A 16,264-nucleotide genomic window follows, 5' to 3' on the forward strand; every position below is an offset into this window, starting at 1 on the left:
TTAGGAACGAAAAGAGGACTTTTTAAACAGGTAAGGCGAAAATCAACGCTTTTTGGTGGTTTGAAAAGGAGATGGAGTACAAAAAATTGTACACTTACAATTTTCGAGAATTACGTAGCGTAGGTATCTCCAAAAAAGAAGTGGAAAGGAGGTCTGTTTAGAAGAAGTTTTCTGCTCAGGGATGAAAATTTTTCTAGTACATATAGGTAACCTTCAGATACCTATCAATTATTTTAGGTACATATTTCTTAATATTTTACAACTTTCGGGTCTTGGGACCGATATAATTTGGAGGACTGAGTGAGTTTTTTTCAATTTTTTCCAAATTTAGGGGCTCTGATACAAAAGAGCCAACAGCATTTGAGGTTCCAATGAGGGCTTAATCTTGAAAAGAAGGTTATGTAGAACAATGCAATTGTGGAAATAAGATGTTTTCAAAAAGATTTCCCTGATATTGATTTATGTTCATTTTTTGTGGTACTTTTCAATTTTTTGGTGCTCTTTGGTTTGAAGAGCCGGAGAAAGTGTTTTTCTTGAGAAGAGGATTATTCAGATAAATTTTGACGCAAAAACAAAAAATTTTGGTGAATTGAATTTTTTTGTCATTATCAACAAAAAAATCAATGGGGGCTACCGGCACCACTTTTTTGCAGACAATGGAACTTTCTGACTTCAAAATTTTGATTGATTTTATGATGTTGAGAATATTACATTCTCAAAATCTTCAATTTTGATGGAAAAAATTGAAATACATGTATGTATTTTTAATTAATCTAGTGAAATGAGGAGTCTTTTAAGCTGACGTTCTTGGATTTGCACGAAACCAAGCTGAATCGAAAAAGCTTGTTCAAAAATCGTCATGACCAAAATTTCAGGTCCTGAAGTTAATTTTTGGCCTTTTGGCGGATTTTGGAAAATTTTAAAAATATTGTAAAAAGTTGTTTTGTGGAGAATTTTTGAACTTTTTCATGAAGTATACATGTTTCAAGAAACACTCCAATAGGGCAAAACGCGCATTTCAGGTTGCATACATGCGCCTTGCGAATGGTAGGCTAAACCTTGCAAGTCTAGCTGTAAACAATGCTGTTCACTTCTACTTTTCAGCTCGTCAAGTCAATTTTCTCGAGGAAAACCTTTGAGGATTTCAAAAAATGTAGCACCGTTGGAAAGGGAACAAAATTCTCTACAATTTTGAGCCATAAATAATGGGGTCCTCGAGATGGTTTAAAAGTCCTGCCGCCTCAAAGTTCAAAGTGGACGAAACAATATGTTAAATTGGCTACCTTTTTTAATTCGTCAAGTCAATTTTCTCAAGGAAGACTTTCGCGGATTTCAAAAAATGTAGTACCGTTGGAAAGGGGATAAAATTCTCTACAATTTCAAACCATAAAATAATGGGGTCCTCAAGATGGTTTAAAAGTTCTGCCACCTCAAAGTGCAAAGCTGACAGAACAATCAGAACAATGAGTTGAATTTTGCCTCATTTTTCTGCTCCTTAAGTCAATTTCCTCAAGGAAGACCTTTGAAGATTTCAAAAAATTTATTACCGTTGGAAAGGGCACAAAATTCTCTGCAATTTAGAGCCATAAAATAATGGGGTCTTCGAGATGGTTTAAAAGTTCTGCCATCTCAAAGTGCAAAGCTGACAGAACAATGAGTTGAATTTTTCCGCATTTTTCTGCTCCTTAAGTCAATTTCCTCAAGGACGACCTTTGCGGATTTCAAAAAATTTAATACCGTTGGAAAGGGGACAAAATTCTCTACAATTTATAGCCATAAAATAATGGGATCCTCGAGATGGTTTGAAAGTTTTGGCATATCAAAATGCAAAGTGGACAGAACAATCACTAGCTTGAAGCCTACAGAATGTAAGGGGAATCAAGATCCGCAACCACTTACACGCTGTGTGACGTCAGAGCGTTTTGCCCTATTGATGCGAATAATTCGTTAAAATCAACTAAATGTTTTCAAACTTACCTATCTCTTGCTATTCCGCGCTGTTGTTCTCAAAATGATGGATTTTTGAATTTCAGATAATTCAAGATGTCTATTAATCAAGCACTAGGAGAAAATTACGACGATGAGATCCTCAAAGAACGCTATGTATTTGTCTACGATCTGCCAAACTTGCAAGAAATAGCATCTTACGAAGTTTGCCGAACAATCTGGTACAGCAACTTATCAAAGTTCCAACTTATCGAAGCGGAAGATATTCACGTTATTCACTGTCGTATTATGATTGGGTTTTCTCTTTTCGGTCATTACCAGAAGCACAATCAGCAACTTATAAAGCATTTGAATGTTCCTGCCTTAATTGAAGGTATTCTCGAAAATTCTATGAATAAGGTCTGTGCAGAGATCGAAAGCTGGGTGACAGAATTTTACTATCGCACCATAAATCTCGAAGACCACTGCGGAATTCGTTTTATTGATCCAAAATGGTGGGTTTGGTCGGTGAATGGCAAAATTGACTATTCAAAAAGCGCAAGGAAAGTTTTACAAGATGTCAGTTTGACTGAATGGCAGAAATTTCTCGTCATGTGTAGATATTGCATGGCAGACGAGATAAGTAAATTCTCGCTGGATACCCTTCCACCGCAATTTTTTACTGAAAATTATCACTACCGCAATTTTATTTGTTTTTATTGGATTTGTTTCCTCAAAAATGAATTGCACAGAATACCAGTCATAAATGATTATTCTGCAGACTGGACCATTGCTAAACATTATGTTGAAGCTGAGTATCGGATGGTTGAAAATGTTTTCTGGGATCGGTTAAATGACGATCAGCAAATAACACTTGTTTCTTATTGGATTAATATGTTTGCAGGTAGAAGTAAGAAGGGTAATATCATTTCAGAACATTTTATTTCTAAAATGTCACTGTAGTATCTTACTTTTATAGTCTCTGACTATGGTAAAGATTATCGTTAAGTTACGATTACGATGTTTGAATTAAGCACATTGATTTTGTACATAGTTTTGTTTTATTAAAGTTTTATTTTGCGTGCTTTTACGTATTCGTCTTTTTCCATTTACTACATTATGGCGACGAGGATAAAAGTTAGACAGAAATGACTACTGTTAATGGTGAAGGTGGTGGCGGTGTCGTTACACCTCGGGCCACAATAACGAGGCAGATTAGTGACCGCATTGCAGGATTTCGTTTTGAATCGTACAATCCGGAAAAAGATGTCTGGAAATACTACATACAACGGTTCAATCTCGAGATGTCCCTCATTCAGCTTAACACAGAGGAATATTCACCATATCGACGAGATCTACTATTGAGAGCCATTGGTAACCCAATGTATCAGATTGCTGCGGAACACTTCGATCCTCAACCAGTAACAGAAGTTCCTTACGATGAATTAACTTCATTTTTAGAACAACATAACACCAAATCCGTAAGCTATATTATTGCTCGTGTTCAATTTGGTCAGTGCTACAGAGAGACTACGATGTCTATCTCCGATTACGTTGCGAAGCTCAGATCATTGGCACCCCCTTGCGTTTTTGGGTCAACACTCGACGAGAGGCTCAGGGATCAATTTTTAATTGGTTTGAAAAATCCTACTATGATTGAACGGCTCTCGGAGATTTACAGTTCACCGAACGACAAACTCGACGACATAGTAAAATCAGCACTTACTATTGAGGCGGCTCAACAACAGCGAGCAGCTCTTACGGTAATCGATTCTAGTTCGACGAAAACTACAGCTGATAACCAGCTCCTACAACTACAAGCTAACAACAGTAACAATTCGAAAAAAAACAAACGTAACAACAGCAACGCTAATCGCAACAACAACAACAACACCAACAACAACAACAGATCTAACGTCAACAATCGATCTTCGAACAGAAATTCATCGTCAACAGCTGATAAAGATAACCGCAGCAACAAAGGGAACCAAGTATTAACATTAAACCCACTTCAAGATTGCTTACGTTGTGGTGGAAAACGTCACGATGATGTTAATTCCTGCCGTGCAATCAACGCTACGTGCCGCGCCTGTAGTAAGGTCGGGCATTACGATCGAGCCTGTGTTTCTGCAGGTCGAGCAACGATTTTGAAAAAGGCGAAAGTACAACGAATCACTTCGACTTTTAACAACTACTCTACATACGACGACGATGAATACCGGCATCTATATAATGTCATCTCGGATGATCCGCAAGGTCATTACATCATCTCGCCTAAAGTTAATGGTAACATTCTAGAGATGGAATACGATACAGCCGCAGATGTTTCTGTTATCAGTTCTCGCATCTGGAACCAATTAGGATCACCGCAATTACGCCCAGCTGCGGGTATTTCTGGGTACGGTGACGCGGCTATTCAAGCTTTAGGTGAGTTTGACGTGATTGTGCAATTAGATAACATCAAACGTGAACTACCGTTGGTAGTTTCACAGAACGATACTGCATCATCATTGTTCGGTAAGAATTGGATGTTTGCTTTACAAGTTACTCCGTTAGCACCTCGCACTTCTAGTTTTCTGAATTACGTTCCTAAACATGGTATATACGAGGTTAAAAACGTTGCTAGCGATGATCCAGATGTAAAAGCTATTCTTAACGAATTTAGCGAGTTGTTTAATTGTGAACGAGGTACTGTAAAAGATTTTCAAGCAACGTTCGAGCTTACTCCTGATGCTCAACCGAAGATTTTTAAACCACGTCCAGTACCAATTGCGTTGAAACGTTCCGTTGATAAGGAATTAGATCGATTATTGAAAGCTGATATTCTTGAACCTGTGAATGTTATGGAAACACCAATCGAATGGGCTTCACCTATTGTGCTACGTATTAAAGGAAATGGTGAGGTACGTTTTTGCGCAGATTTCAAGTGTACCATTAACAAATACGTGAAAAAACAGTTACATCCTCTCAAAACAATCAACGATATATTTCCGTTATTCGCTGGTTTCATAGAGTACACAACGTTTGATTTGAAAGATGCATATTATCAGGTATTAGTTCACCCTGATTGTCGTAAATTTTTGGTTATTGTTACCGAAAAAGGTTATTTTCGCTATAAATACTTACCATTTGGACTTACAATTTCACCTATGGTTTTTCAAAAACTCATGGATGATATATTGATCAACATAGATGGAGCTGTTGCTTGCCAAGATGACGTTGGTACTGGTGGTAAGAACAGAAGAGAACATTTAAATCGTTTACGTTTAGTTTTGAAACGGTTTCAAGATATTGGTCTTGCCCTACAACCTACGAAGATCAAAATTCTCCGTAAAGAAATCGTATTTTTGGGTTATATTATCGATGCGCGAGGTATGAGACCTGTACCTACGAAAGTGAACGCTATCAAACTAATGCCAGCACCTACGAATATTTCCGAATTACGCTCTTTTCTCGGCAGCATTAATCAATTCAACGCATTTGTACCTAACTTACTTCCCAACTGCAATAATCTACATCGTTTACTCGAGAAAAACGTTCCATGGAAATGGACTAAAACTGAGAATGATACTTTCGAACACCTGAAAACGTTGATTACCTCCGATCGTATACTTGTACATTTCGATCCGTCCGTTCCGGTCACGCTTGCGTGCGATGCCTGTGAATATGGAATTGGAGCAGTCTTATTTCACAACTATCCAGATGGCCGAACGCGATTGATATCTACTGCATCACGTACCTTAACTCCGGCAGAGAAGAATTACTCTGTTATCGACAGAGAAGCATTGGCGATTATTTTCGGCATCGACAAGTTTTACAAATACCTTTACGGATGTCATTTTACGTTACAATGCGATCATCAACCGTTAGAACGTTTATTTGGAGAAAAATCCGAACTACCGAAACTAGCTGCTTCCAGACTCGTTCGATGGGCTATACAGCTGTCAGCATTTGATTACACATTCAAATATGTACCTGGTAAGAAAAACTGCCTCGCAGATACATTATCGAGACTTCCGGTACCTGGTATTAATCCAACATCGTTCGAATCCGAAGCCAGCTTGGTCATTAATCAGATCGTTTCTGAAACTATTGAAAATTTGGCACTAACTTCTCAGTTAATTCGTTCGCGAACATCTTCCGATCCGATTTTGCAACAGATCGTTCGTTTTATTGCTCAACATTGGCCATTGAAGAAAGATGTTTCAGACGAAATTATGCCGTTTTTCAATCGAAGAGATTTATTATCGTACGAGCAAGGAATCATCATGCTCGGAAGTCGAGTTGTTATTCCTGCAAGTTTACAGAAACCGGTACTCGAAAAATTACATTACACACACCCTGGTATAAACGCTGTAAAGTCTTTGGCGAGAACAACGGTGTGGTGGCCAAATTGTGATAACGACATCGAAATATTCATAAAACGTTGTGAACATTGTCAACGAGCTGGTCCAAGGGAACCATCCACCCCCCTCAATTTATGGAATACTCCTGAAAAATCGATGGAGCGAATCCATATTGACTTTACAGGACCATACCATGGTTTTATATGGTTCGTTATCATTGACGCATTCTCTAGATGGATGGAAATTTTTGTATTAAAAACTGCTACAACAGAGACAGCAATCGGGAAATTACGTCCGTTTTTCGCTACGTTCGGTTTGCCGGCGCAAATCGTGGCCGATAATGGAGCACAATTCCGATCGAACGAATTTAAACAATTTTGTTTATCGAATTCCATAAAGTTGATTTTTACTACTCCATATCATAGTCGCTCGAATGGTTTAGTCGAACGTGCAATTCGCACCTTTAAATGGCGCTACGATAAAATGTCTAGCGATCCGCGATACAAAGGATCACCGTCTGATCGGTTACAGGAGCTACTGTTTGTGTACAGAACGACTGAACACAATACTACCGGCCGTACGCCTGCTGAAATGTTTCTTGGACGGAAGTTAAATACAGTATTGGACTTACTACGTCCGTGTGTCCGTAAGGATATTAATCAACGACAATTCCGTACCAAAGACAACAGGGATCAATCATTCAAAGATCGCGAATTCGAAGTCAACGATACTGTCTACGTACGACGTCCAATAGACGCAAATTGGACACCTGCAACGATAGCCAAACGTTCAACGCCGCTCTCGTATACGTTAGATGACGGCCGGCGCGTTCATGCCGATCATTTGAAAACCAGATTCACAACTCCGGCTCAATCATCGCCCAATTCGACAGATATTCGAACAGAAGATTCTGTCATCGAAGAATCGCCGATTCCTTCTAATTTGACCAATGAATCGGTAACTCAGACTCCCACTATTCGGAGAAACCCTCAAAGAACTACGCGACGACCGCCAAGACATTTTCAAGATTTCGAGATTAATTAGTTCTTAATTAATTCGATTTTTAAAGGGGGAGAAGTGTAGTATCTTACTTTTATAGTCTCTGACTATGGTAAAGATTATCGTTAAGTTACGATTACGATGTTTGAATTAAGCACATTGATTTTGTACATAGTTTTGTTTTATTAAAGTTTTATTTTGCGTGCTTTTACGTATTCGTCTTTTTCCATTTACTACAGTCACTGTCTCAGCAACAATGTTTGCTGCGTAAAACGAGCCACACAATTCTTACGTTCTTCGCTTCATATTCCGATTCATCACGATGTGCACTTTGGGCATGGAGATATGCTGGAAATCAGATGCCTGTAAAACAATTCGCTAAACTGGTTAAGGCATTGTTGAAAAAGGGAAGAACTTGGAAGCCAACGTCTTTATTGGGTGAGATTTGGAACACAGCGTCTGCTCATCAGAGAAATCATGTTATTCGGACAAAATTGGACAAGTTCGTAGATTTATTACTGATTGATAGTGGTTCGACATTCTCTGACCGATTTCTTCAGTTAATATCCGACGAAGAAAGAAAAAAAATGATTTTTAGATTACCGAATCGTGAAATTTTTAAAAAGTGTGATCTAGATTTTTTGAGCCGCTTCCTGAATGAATGTTTACCATGCCCAGATGACCAATCGACGTTCGGAAAATTGGTCATTGATTCGCGTTCATTTATAGTGCGTTTAGTATCGTTATTGAGTAATAAAGAATATGAAAGCTTTAATAAAGTATGGGAATGTTGTTTCTTTCACGATGCAGCTGCTGCTCAAATATTCAAAAGAGAGTTCCTGGAACAGAAATTGACAACTACGGATGTCACGTTTGACATCGGGCTACTTACAAGTATTGATAAATGGAATGAATTGAGCCGATTCATTGATGAGGTTTTTGATAACGATCCGAAACGAGGGTTGACGGTTAAGCAATGGTTCATCACATCAGCATTCACTAAGAATATCCGCAGATGGAACGTGAGCTTATCAGATAAGTCTAATAGTCTTAGCCAGTGTTTCGATGTTTTTGTGAAAATTGTCGAAATGGTGTTCAAGAACGACGACCTGGAGAATGTGAAACGTTTGTTATCTAATCATGTTTGCTCATTAGCTACTGATTCTGAGCGTCATGTACTTTTTATGGATATTATCCGTCCTGAAATTTTTTTCCTAAAGTTTATGCAGTGGTGTTCAGTGCATAATGGAAAGCCAATTTTGAAGTTGTAATTTAACTAAATAATATTTGTATGTACTTATGTGTAATTTACCTATCTGTATTACCTACCTTATGCCCAATAATAAAAATACCCGATAGGTATGTTTTTAATAATATTTGTTGTGTTACAATTGGTATATTTCTGCTGCACAACGTAAGTAAGGTACCATTTTTATGCGAATTAGCTGTAGAGATTGCTCTCATTTTTTCTCTACAAATTTTTGAAATTTTCAATCCCTCTCAACCTCCTAAATTAAACATTTTTTTTTTTTTTTTTGAAAAAATTCCCTTAAATTACCTTTAGTAGTATCTACATCCCTGAATCTCGCCATTTCTGTATACTTTATTTCAAAATTTAAATAAAAATTAACAAAAAATTTGAAAAAGTAAAATCTCTTAGCCATTAATTATCTGTTTAAGATTCTTAAAATAAAGTTCTCGTTTTTTAACGAAATTGGTAAAAAGTCTCGCTTTTTTTCAAAAATAACCCAAAAGTCCCGTTTTTCCCGAAAATTGCCAACAATGTATCACCTTTTTGTTAATAACTCTCAAAAAAATCTTGTTTTTTTATTAAATTTTTTAGCCTTGTTTTTTGCTAAAAAAAATGTCAATAATTTTCGCTTTCTCGATAACTGGAAAAATGTTTGTTTTTTATTAGCTTCAGTTCGGGGACCGATTTTACCATTTTATAGCCATTCTGGAGCCTTCGGCGTGATTTTCGATTTTTTCAGAATTTCAAAATGTCTGCAGAATGCGTGGAAATCAATTTAAGAAGCTAAAAATCAAGTTGTGGTTTATTCTCGACGTATGTGTATTTCCTGGAGGATGCCTCGAGTGCTTTTTGTAGATCAAGCAATCTCCAATTATCAATAAAAATATGCAATGTGGATTAACTCATTAAATAGGTCGAGAATAAGGCACATTCTCCATGTTTAACTGCCCAAAATTTAATTTTTACGCTTTGTGCAGAGATTTCAAAATTCTGAAGTTGACTTTTAAAATTGCACTGGAGGCTCCAGAATGATCAGAAATGTTGGAAGTTCGAGGAGGTTGATTTTAGTTTCCGGACTGATAATAGTAATTACTCTGAATAAATACTTATAGTTACAATTAGTCAATTTTGAATTTGAAATAATTGGTCAACAAAATGGAAAAATCAATTTACGTAGCTGAAATTTTGTTTCCCGAAAAGCACAGTCTCGTTCAAACCCTAGGTAGACACTTCGAGAGGTTCTCTTGTCAGTAGACAAACACTTGACAGGGAGTACAGGGAGCATGTAGATATACCTTACCTATACCTACTGTTCTTTTTCAGCTTCGTAGTTCGAAATTCATGTTACATAATTTGAAAAGAAATATGTACTTTCAAGTTTCAACTTTTCAAGGACAGTACAAATGTGGCACACCGCGCCGGCGCGGCAGTCTGTCGTCATGCAGGTACTTTCTTTGAAACTGGGGGTGTTGAAACTGGTTTTTATATCACGCTTTCAGTACCTCTACCTATATATTCTTCGGCGTGACTGCTTTATCTTAGTCGATAGTCGGCAATCGCAGACTCGCAGTGTTTGTTATCATTTAGCAAAAGGTGGACATTATTGGTGGTACGTGTATTTATTTGAGAATTTTAAGTTTTTTGCGAACTTCAAGATTCTCGTCTGGGTAGCAAGTAAATTTCTGTAAGTATTTTTTTAGTTTTCCTGAGTGATACTGATAAGTGATAACCGTACGTGTAGCCTTAGGGTGTACCTTATTTATATGTGGAGGGAGTTTTATTGTATCTGACTGAGTTGAACTAGTCAAGAATATTGCTCCTGGAGACCAAGGGATTAATTTCAGTAATTGATCACCTTTGGAGTTTATTGCCAATTGCCATAATCCTAATTTGTTCTTTTATTTTTTCATCATTGAAGGTCTCTATTCAAGTGGCCAACATTTTTGAGAATTTTCTCGAAAAAAAAAATATTTAGAAGCAGGGCGTGTTTTTTGAGAAAAAGTTCAAAAATATCGAAGATTTTCCAAAAAACCAGACTTTTGTTTAGCAAACTTTGAAACAAAAAATAGGACTTTTTAGGCAGGCAAGCCAAAAATCAATACTGTTTGGAGGTTTAGACAAGAAAACAGAAATTTCTGATTACGACCATTTGACGTATTTCATCAAGAAATTACTTACTTCCTGAGAATTTTGACAAAACAAACATTACAACTTTTTGTCAACTCGCCAAAAATCCAAATAAGGGAATTTTTAGGCAAAAGTGGTGGTTTTGTTAGGCAATTTCGGCAAGAACACGAATGTTTGACAATACCTTCTTGACTACCTATTTTACCAAAAATTGACGCTTTTTGACACTTGTGATCTGTCACGAGAAAACCAGCTTAGTGTCCAAAAAATCGATATGTTTTTTATGGTGGATATTAGTAGTACTTAGGGTGCTGAATCCGACTGTGGGGGTTGAAACGTTCGCGAACGATTCTCTTGACCCTAAATCTGAGGTCAAAAAAATAGAGCAACTACAGTAGAAATTGAACATTTTTTTTTTTGATTATCTTGAGAGGTATGTTCTGGGGAGTCGAAATGCAAATTTTTGCAACAATCGGCCCACATAATGAGGATTTGTGCCCTATTTTGAAATTTGAGTAAGGCTTGAGTTGGAAAAATCAACTCTTTTCACCTCGAACAAATTTGTTAAGAAACGTGATAAATTTAATAATAATAACTTATTCTTCATTAATAATTCATACTCGGGTAGTTTTTGCAACCTTTTTGACAAAAAATTCAAAAAAATCAAAAAAATTGATTTTGGGAAATTTTGATTATTGAACTTGGCAACCTTGAATCTGATGATTCTGAAAAAAATATATCATGTTGGCACTCATGGGGGCCGAAAGTGGTGCAAGTTTCACGGACCTACAAATTTTAGATCGCCTGATACTGGTACACTCAAAACTTCAAATGCCCTTCCTGTAAAATTTACGTTTTGGACACTAGGTTGGTTTTCTCGTGACAGATCACACTTTTTGACTTAGGCAAATTTGACAGGAAAAAAACATAACCTTATTGGTGGCAAGTTTGGGAAAAAACAGGATTTTAGGAACAAAAAGAGGACTTTTCAAACCAATATCTAAGGCGAAAATTAACACTATTTGGTGGTCCTAGGGGTGGCGATGGATTACCTACAATAAATTGTAGACTTTCTGCTCAGAGATGAAAAATTTTTAAATAATTTGTACTTGCAGACATCAATTTTACATTTTTTTGATATTTTTCAACTTTCGAGGCTTCAAACAACAAAGGGACCGACATAATTTGGAGCACTGTAGGAGATAGATTTTTTCTTGAAAATGTGCTTATTTAGAAGGATTCTGCGCATTGAAAAATGTTCAAAAAATTTCTACAGGCACCAATTTTTGTGTTTTTTTTTTTCATTTATCGCGGGGGCTTTATATGTACAAGAAAGCTAACAGCAGATGAGTGTCCAATAAAGGTTTCTTCTTGAAAAGAAGGGCATGGTAACGTCTGATACGTAATTAAAAATAATTGGATTACCAGACAATAACAACAACAAGCAAGCGCCACACTTGGACTGATGTTTCTTTTTGACTAAGGTAAAGTGGGGTAATTCCGATGGCAAAATTCAAAATTTTAGCAATTTCTCATTTTTTGGATTTCCTGTACATTTTGGGGCAAAAATGATGTAACAACTTTATTCCTGCGTCCTTCAGCTACACATTGACTATATTGAAGAGTGATTTGTGTGAAGGCTTCATACATATAATTGAAAAAACATTTTGGAAGGTTGAGTTATCAGAATTACCCTAAAAATGGGGTAATTCCGATAATGAGTTTTATAAGGAAAGGAATTCTCCCAGGGTAATTCCGAGCCAGTAATGTTGAAATATACCATTTATTGCATATTTATGTTTTTATTTCATGTAAATTGAATCATTAGAACAAAAATTTAATTTTTTTTACAAATATGCATTTTTGAGGCATAATTTTTGAAAACTAGACCAACTAGAGAAAAATGCCCCGTTTTGAGGATTTTCTTTGATAATTTCGACCCCCTAAAACGATAATACATCAAAACAGAGAAAAAAACTTTGCAGGACAATTTTGCTGGGGCTATCGGAATTACCCCACAGCATGAAAAATGATCGACATGTTTAATAATTCAATGCCACCAAACAAATAATTATAAAAGCAAAATCAAAAGAGGTACTGACACTTTAACACGTATTCATCAAATATCAGCTTCTAAACAGAATTTTTCAACAAGTTTTGAACGATAAAAACGAGTTTCAAAAGTGCACTGTTTTTTGTGGCAAAGGATTTGGGCATTCAGATTTTGAACACTGCACAGACTTGACAAAACAGAGCAGATGAACCATCTGATCATTAATGGGTGTAGGTTAGCACCAAAACTACCTACTTTCTTCATCATTTGTGCCAAAATGTTTTTTGCAACAAAGCTAGGGCTTGCTATCGGAATTACCCCATATCGGAATTACCCCACTTTACCTTATATTGTTTTGATTGATTTTCTGATGTTGAGAATATTAAATTCTGAATGCCTTCGATCTAGATGAAAGAAACTGAAATATTTCTAGGTAATCCAGTGAGTAAGTTAATGAATAATCATCAAAAATGAAAGAACTTGTAGAACAATCGACGTGACCAAAATTTCTGATTCTAAACTTCTACAGATCATATTTGGATTTTTGAAAATTTTTAAAAGTTATTTTATGGAGAATTTTTGAACTTTTTCACGAGGCATAAATTTTTTAAGCAACACTCGAATTGATGCGAACACCTTCAATTTAACTTATTATTTTTATCCTAAATGTAAGTACGTCTTGCTATTCTGCACTGCTCTTGTCAAATGACGAAATTTTGAATTTCAGATAATTCAAGATGTCCATTAATCAAACCCTAGGAGAAAATTCCCTGGATCAGAGCCTCAAAGAACGCTATGTATTTCTCTACGATCTGCCAAGCTTGCAAGAAATAGCATCTTACGAAGTTTGTCGCACAATCTGGTACAGCAATTTATCAAAGTACCAACATATCAAAGGAGAAGATACTAACGTTATTCAATGTCGTTTTATGTTTGGGTTTTATGTTATCGATCATTACCAGAAGCACACTGGCCAACTTATAAAGCATTTGAATGCTCCTGCTTCAATTGAAGATATTCTCGAAAATTCCATGAATAAGGTCTGTGGAGAGATCGGAAATTGGGTGAAAGAATTTTACTATCGCACATTAAATCTCGATGGTCACTGTGGAATTCGCCTTATTGATCCAAAGTGGTGGGTTTGGTCGGTGAACGGCGAAATCGACTGTTTAAAGAGCGCAAGAAAGATTCTACAAGATATCAGGTTGACTGAATGGCAGAAATTCCTCGTGATGTGTAGATATTGCATGGCATACGAGATAAGTAAATTCTCATTGGATTGCCTTCCGTCCCAATTTTTTGCTAAAAATTATCACGAAAGCAATTTTATTTGTTTTTATTGGATTTGTTATCTAAGAAATGAACTGCACAGAGTACCAGTTAGAAATAATGATTCAATAGCCTGGACCATTTCTAAATATCATGCTGACTTTCAGGTGGTCAAAAAATTTTTCTGGGATCGTTTAAAAGGCGATCAGCGTGTAACACTTGTTGCTTATTGGATTAATGAGTCTGTACGTAAAAGGACGAAGGATCTTATTATTTTGGAACAAATTATTTCTAGAATGTCTCTGTCTCTACAACAACGTTTGCTGCGTAAAACGAGACACACAATCGTTAGTTTTTTCGCTTTATACTCCGGTTCCCCACGATGCGCTCTTTGGGCACGGAGATATGCTGGAGATCAAATGGATGTAGAACAATTCGCTAAATTGGTTGAAGAATTGTTGAAAACAAATGTAACTTGGAAGTCAACGTGCTTATTGGATGAGATTTGGAACACAGCGTCTGCTCATCAGAGAAATCATGTTATTCAGACAAAGTTGAAGAGGTTCGTGGATTTGTTACTGACTGATAGTGGATCGACATTCTCTGACCGATTTCTTCAGTTCATATCCAAAGATGAAAGAAAAAAAATCATTTTTAAACTGGTGAACGGTAAAATTTTCCACGAGTGTGATCTAGATTTTTCGAGCCGCTTCCTGAACCTACATTTGCCAAACCCGGATGACCAATTGACGTTGAGAAAATTGGTTATTGATTCTCCTGCATTTCTAGAACGTTTAATGTTCTTATTGAAATGTATGGAGTATGAAATGTTCAATGAAGCAGTGAAGATTTACTTTTCTCACGATGCAGCTGCTGCTCAAATATTCAAACGAGAGTTTCTGGAACAGAAATTGAAAACTATGGATTTCTTTTTTGACATCAAGTTAATTACAAGCATTGATACGTGGAATGAATTCAGCCGATACATTGATGAGATTTTTGATAACGATCCGAAACCAGGGTTGATGGTTAAGCAATGGTTCGTCACATCAACATTTACCGAATTTATCTACTGGGCCAGGCAAGGGATATTAGAACTCATCTCTCAACTTGGCCAGGGTTTCGATGATTTTGTGAAAATTGTCGAAATGGTGTTCAAAAATGACGAACTGAAGAATGTGAAACGTTTGTTTTCTGATAAATTGTACGCAATATCCACTGTTCTTTCTCGTGATCCCTTTTTTGGGACACTTCTCCGTAATGATATTTTTTTTCCAAAGTTTATGCAGTGGTGTTCGGTGCATAATGGAAAACCAATTTTAAAGTTTTAATCTAACTATGTAAAATACCTACCTTCGTGTAATTTACTAATCTGTACCTTTGTAATATTCAATAAAAAAATACCGAATTTATAAAAAATATTTGTATTTCTGCTGCTCAACATAAGTATGCAAATTAGCTGTAGAGATTGCTCTCCATCTTTCTCTTTCAATCTCTCTCAACCTCCTAAGTTTAGATATTTTTTTTTTTTGAAAAAATTCCGCATACAGAATTTAATACAGATGTACCTACTTACCCAGTAACTATTCTCTGCTAAAATTTCCTAAAATTTCCATAAGTGAAGAGTCCACGGAAAGAACCAGGTAAGTCACTTTTTCAAACTATTGTGTTATGGCGTTTTGAAGTATCAGAATGCTCCAATTTTGTAGTGAATTTGAAATTCATCAAAGTAATGACTGGAAATACATCACACAACACTCCACAAACAGAACTTGAGGCATAGTAGGAAAAAAATGAAGAGATATGCCAGTCGTGAGTTGAAAAGTCACTCTTTTCGTGAAAAAATCAAGCAAAGAATCGAAAAATTAGTGTTTTGCAACAACTTGAATTTGATGAAAATCGATTATTATGATGACATAATGGAAAATTTTCGCATTCTAAATAGTTAACGATGTTGAAATTTTCTTCCTGTCGCCTCACATTTGGTCTCGGCTCATTTTTCTCCCCTCCTCTGTTTTTTAAAGGCCATTTTAACCACAAAAAATCAATTTTTTTCAAAATCTAAATGGACTACATTTTTCTACTCCTTAGTGTGAATTTAATTCAACCCTAAACTCATTTTTGAAAAAAAGTGACTTACCTGGTTCTTTCCGTGGACTCTTCAAGTATCCTCAGTATGTACGTAGTATCTAGTCTCCTTGCTAGTTTGAAAAAAATCGCAGCTTGAAAACTGGAAAAGATACAAAAATGTTTGAATAAATATGTAATTGCACCCCTTTTAAAGGGCTCAAT

General features: G+C 36.2%; 2 protein-coding genes across 2 annotated transcripts; both read left to right on the top strand.

The window, feature by feature from the left end:
- The first annotated feature begins 3,074 nt into the window (after window positions 1-3,074).
- Window positions 3,075-8,489, top strand: LOC135845116 (uncharacterized protein K02A2.6-like). The gene is made up of 4 exons (XM_065363581.1): window positions 3,075-7,229; window positions 7,511-7,709; window positions 8,001-8,293; window positions 8,427-8,489. Exons 1-4 carry the CDS (start codon window positions 3,075-3,077, stop codon window positions 8,487-8,489), a joined length of 4,710 nt encoding a protein of 1,569 aa, XP_065219653.1.
- A 1,503-nt stretch (window positions 8,490-9,992) lies between these two features.
- LOC135844970 (uncharacterized) lies at window positions 9,993-15,375 on the top strand. The gene is made up of 2 exons (XM_065363383.1): window positions 9,993-10,207; window positions 13,431-15,375. Exon 2 carries the CDS (start codon window positions 13,441-13,443, stop codon window positions 15,301-15,303), a length of 1,863 nt encoding a protein of 620 aa, XP_065219455.1. The 5' UTR covers window positions 9,993-10,207; window positions 13,431-13,440; the 3' UTR covers window positions 15,304-15,375.
- Window positions 15,376-16,264: the final 889 nt, after the last annotated feature.

This window comes from Planococcus citri, chromosome 4 (genome assembly GCF_950023065.1).
Source record: "Planococcus citri chromosome 4, ihPlaCitr1.1, whole genome shotgun sequence".
Classification (NCBI taxonomy): Eukaryota; Metazoa; Arthropoda; class Insecta; order Hemiptera; family Pseudococcidae; genus Planococcus; species Planococcus citri.

Bases quoted from the DNA above. Each gene is read 5' to 3' on its own strand.
- LOC135844970 (XM_065363383.1), top strand. From the start codon at position 13,441: ATGTCCATTAATCAAACCCTAGGAGAAAATTCCCTGGATCAGAGCCTC.
- LOC135845116 (XM_065363581.1), top strand. From the start codon at position 3,075: ATGACTACTGTTAATGGTGAAGGTGGTGGCGGTGTCGTTACACCTCGG. The intron at 7,230-7,510 runs GTAACTCAGACT...CATTTACTACAG, and splicing joins CTAATTTGACCAATGAATCG to TCACTGTCTCAGCAACAATG. The intron at 8,294-8,426 runs GTGAGCTTATCA...TTTGCTCATTAG, and splicing joins AGAATATCCGCAGATGGAAC to CTACTGATTCTGAGCGTCAT.